We start from the raw sequence: 4,953 nt of genomic DNA, 5'->3' as shown, positions 1-4,953 counted from the left end.
CTCTCTCTCTCCCCCGCTCTCTCATTCCCCCTCTCTCTCACCACCTCTTTCTCCTTCTCTCCCTCTCTCCCCCTCTCTCCCTTTCTCTCCACAGCCCTTTGTGACCATAGTACTGTATGCTCTGGCAGGGACTGTGGGCTTTGTCACCCACTATCTCATACCTCAGTTACGGAAGCACCACCCTTGGCTCTGGATCTCTCACCCAGTACTAAAGAGCAATGAGTACTCCCAGTATGAGCCCAGAGGTCAGTCCTAGCTTATTTATTGGATGTTTGAAATGTTTTCTGGCACAATGTGGTCTTTCCTACAGTAGGCCTTTTGTGTCTCTCTAGCATATATGTCTCTCTAGCATATTTTATAGAACATTTGATGAAAGACTACATTTAATAGCCTATAGTTCTATACACATATGTGGGCCCAGTTATTTGGGGGCACCTCCTCTCTGTGCCTTCATCTTTGTCTGGGGTTGCTTTTAGGTTATTTCCCATTTATATCAGTTTTCATTCCCACTCTTAAAATCCAAAACCAAAGCATGCAGTGTAGTCATTGATCCATATTCACATGCCAAGAAGGACTATAAATATGTGTCAAATGCTGCAAATATAATGAACAGCGTTTTGTGATTAAAGTTGATTTCATTTTCCAGACAATGCTCAGTTGATGTGGTTTGAGCGTCTGTACGTTGGCCTGCTGTGTTTTGAGAAATACGTTGTTTACCCAGCCATCATTCTGAGTGCGCTCACCAACGATGGATTCTCACTCAGTCACCACAAGAAGCTAGGCATCCAGTAAGTACCTTTCTCCTAAAGTTTTTAATAAAAAAAACATACTCCCTCCTTTCCCTGAACCAAGACCCAGACCTGGGTCAAATTCAACACATACTCCCTCCTTTGCCTGACACCAAGGCCCAGACCTGGGTCAAATTCAACACATACTCCCTCCTTTGCCTGACACCAAGGCCCAGACCTGGGTCAAATTGAAAGTAAAACAAATCCAAATCAAATCAAAGTTTATTGGGCACATACACAGCTTGGCAGATGTTACAGAGGGTTTATTGGTTGCATACACCGTTTGGCAGATGTTACAGAGGGTTGATTGGTCACATACACAGTTTGGCAGATGTTACCCCATGTAACATCTGCCAAACTGTGTATGTCACCAATAAACCCTTTGTAACATCTGCCAAACTGTGTACGTGACCAATAAACACTCTGTAACATCTGCCAAACTTGTGTATGCAACCAATAAACGCTCTGTAACATCTGCCAAACTGTGTATGTGACTAATAAACCCGCTGTAACATCTGCCAAACTGTGTATGTGACCAATAAACCCTCTGTAACATCTGCCAAACTGTGTACGTGACCAATAAACCCTCTGCAACATCTGCCAAATTGTGTATGCACACAAATAAACCCTCTGTAACATCTGCCAAACTGTGTATGTGACTAATAAACCCGCTGTAACATCTGCCAAACTGTGTATGTGACCAATAAACCTCTGTAACATCTGCCAAACTGTGTACGTGACCAATAAACCCTCTGCAACATCTGCCAAACTGTGTATGCAACCAATAAACCCTCTGTAACATCTGCAAACTGTGTATGCAACCAATAAACCCTCTGTAACATCTGCCAAACTGTGTACGTGACCAATAAACCCTCTGCAACATCTGCCAAACTGTGTATGCAACCAATAAACCCTCTGTAACATCTGCCAAGCTGTGTATGTGACCAATAAACCCACTGTAACATCTGCCAAACTGTGTACATGACCAATAAACCTTTAACATCTGCCAAACTGTGTATGTCACCAATAAACCCATCTGTAACATCTGCCAACTGTGTATGTGACCAATAAACTTCTGTAACATCTGCCAAACGGTGTATGTGACTAATAAACCGCTGTAACATCTGAAAACTGTATATGTGACCAATAATATCTGTAACATCTGCCAAACTGTGTATGTGACAATAAACCCTGTAACATTGCCAAACTGTATATGTGACCAATAAACCACTGTAACATCTGCCAAACTGTGACTATGACCAATAACCCTCTGTAACTACTGATAAACTGTGATTGTCACTAATAAACCGCTGTAACATCTGCCAAACTGTATATGTGACCAATAATACCTCTGTAACATCTGCCAAACTGTGTATGTGACAATAAACCCCTGTAACATCTGCCAAACTGTGTATGCAACCAAATAACCCTCTGTAACATCTGCATAAACTGTGAATGCAACCAATAAACCCTCTGTAACATCTGCCAAACTGTGTATGCAACCAATAAACCCACTGTAAAATCTGCCAAACTGTGTATGGGACCAATAAACCCTCTGTAACATCTGCCAAACGGTGTATGCAACATAAACCCTCTGTAAATCTGAACAAACTTTCTACATGACCAATCACCCTCTGTAACATCTGCCAAACTGTGTATGTCACCAATAAACCTCTGTAACATCTGCCAAACTGTGTATGTGACCAATAAACCCTCAGTAACATCTGCCAAACTGTGTATGTGACCAACAACCCTCTGTAACATCTCGCAAACGGTGTATGCAACCAATAAACCCTCTGTAACATCTGCCAAGCTGTGTATGTGCCCAATAAACTTTGATTTGATTTGGATTTGTTTTACTTTCAATTTGACCCAGGTCTGGGCCTTGGTGTCAGGCAAAGGAGGGAGTATGTGTTGAATTTGACCCAGGTCTGGGCCTTGGTGTCAGGCAAAGGAGGGAGTATGTGTTGAATTTGACCCAGGTCTGGGTCTTGGTGTCAGGGACAGGGACAGGAGGCAGTATGTGTATAGGAGAAAGGAACTCACTGGATGCCTAGCTTCTGCGGTGACTGAGTGAGAAGGCATCATTGGTGAGCGCACTCAGAATGATGGCTGGGTAAACAACGTATTTCTCAAAACACAGCAGGCCAACGTACAGACGCTCAAACCACAATCAACTGAGCATTGTCTGGAAAATGAAATCAACTTTAATCACAAAACGCTGTTCATTATATTTGCAGCATTTGACACATATTTATAGTCCTTCTTGGCATGTGAATATGGATCAATGACTACACTGCATGCTTTGGTTTTGGATTTTAAGAGTGGGAATGAAAACTGATATAAATGGGAAATAACCTAAAAGCAACCCCAGACAAAGATGAAGGCACAGAGAGGAGGTGCCCCCAAATAACTGGGCCACATATGTGTATAGAACTATAGGCTATTAAATGTAGTCTTTCATCAAATGTTCTATAAAATATGCTAGAGAGACATATATGCTAGAGAAGACACAAAAGGCCTACTGTAGGAAAGACCACATTGTGCCAGAAAACATTTCAAACATCCAATAAATAAGCTAGGACTGACCTCTGGGCTCATACTGGGAGTACTCATTGTCTTAGTACTGGGTGAGAGATCCAGAGCCAAGGGTGGTGCTTCCGTAACTGAGGTATGAGATAGTGGGTGACAACAGCAGTATGCCCTGCCAGAGCATACAGTACTATGGTCACAAAGGGCTGTGGAGAGAAAGGGAGAGAGGGGAGAGAGGAGAGAAGAAGAAAAGAGGTGGTGAGAGAGAGGGGGAATGAGAGAGCGGGGAGAGAGAGAGGGAGGGGAGAGAGAGAGGCAGAGAGAGAGAGAAAGAGAGAGAGAGAAGTGGATCGAGAAAGAGAGAGAGGGGCGAAAGGAGCGAGGGAGAGACAGAGAAAGAGAGAGGGGGGAAAGAGGAGAGGGAGAGGCGGAGAGGGAGGGGAGAGGGAGAGAAAGGGGAGAGAGTGAGAGGAGGTGAGAGAGAGAGAGAGAGAGAGAGAAGGGAGAGAAGGCGGAGAGGGAGAAACAAAAATGGGGAGAGCAAGGGGAGAGAGGGGAGAGGAGGAAGAAAGAGAGAGAGGAAGCGAAGGGAAAGAGAGGGAGAGATAGAGAGGGGAGAGACAGAGGGAGAAGAAGAGAGAGGGGAGCGGAGGAGGGGGAGGAGATAGAGGGGGGGAAAGGGGAGAGAGAGAGGGCGGAGAGAGAGAGAGCGGAGAGAGAGAGAGGGGAGGAAAGGGGGGAGAGAGAGAGAGAGAGAGAGAGAGACAGAGAGCGAAGGGGAGAAGAAAGAGGAGAGAGAGAGAGAGAGCGAGAGGAGAGAGAGAGAGGGGAGAGAAAGGGGGAGAGAGAGGCAGAGAGAGAGAGAGACAGGGAGCAAAGGGGAGAGAAAGAGGAGAGAGAGAGAGAAGGGGAGAGAGGAGCGCCAGGGTTGGTGAATACCAAACCGATGCAAAAACATTTTATTAGACACAAAAGTAATTATTTCCTGATGAAACAAATTGTTTATGACGCAAGACATTCATGACACATAGTTTAGGGATTGGTGTTTGGCGGTTAGGAAACCCACCTTCAGGGACAGGAAGACAGTGCTTGAAGTAATACAAAGGTTAAAAATGTAGGCAATGGAGCAGACCACAAGATCGAAAGAAGAATCTCCTTCTGCAAAAGCAAAATCAAATTATCCAATATCACAACGGAATGTAATAGTGTGTTAAAGTCAAACTAAAACGGGGGACAGCGTTTGAGTGGAACAAATACATTTAGAAGTATTAGGAGACAACAATGCAATGTCTTCTGACTTTACACACTGAATTCATGAGCTTTCTAGGAAGAGGGTCCCTGATGTTCTTTGAGTCTTCCCCCTCTTTGTTCCTCACTGCTTTGTTAGCGGGGGTTGGGCGGAGGCGGCAGAGCCATGGATGAATTTTGGGGATTTGTGGTAGACGAGAATGAGACTGTTCTTATCAGAGAGAATTTCCGCCGTCCGTCTGGTCTGCATGTCGTATGTTCAGGTTGATGAATGAGGCACTTTTCTTTAAGCGAGTCTAGCTGCAGCTGCTGTTTAATTCTCTAGATGACTGTCAGGTGATGAATGCATGAAGAATGCTCAGCTTGTAATTGTTTGAAGAGAGAT

General features: G+C 44.5%; 1 protein-coding gene across 1 annotated transcript in view; it reads left to right on the top strand.

Moving 5' to 3' along the window:
- The window catches only part of LOC111978009 (pecanex-like protein 2), a 56,967-nt gene that overhangs the window by 22,995 nt on the left and 29,019 nt on the right, over window positions 1-4,953 (top strand). The window contains 2 exon segments of the mRNA XM_070448666.1: window positions 95-245; window positions 647-788. Coding sequence (XP_070304767.1) covers window positions 95-245; window positions 647-788 — 293 coding nt within the window.

This window comes from Salvelinus sp. IW2-2015, linkage group LG18 (assembly GCF_002910315.2).
Source record: "Salvelinus sp. IW2-2015 linkage group LG18, ASM291031v2, whole genome shotgun sequence".
Taxonomy (NCBI): domain Eukaryota; kingdom Metazoa; phylum Chordata; class Actinopteri; order Salmoniformes; family Salmonidae; genus Salvelinus; species Salvelinus sp. IW2-2015.
This window is presented reverse-complemented; position numbering and strand designations above follow the sequence as displayed.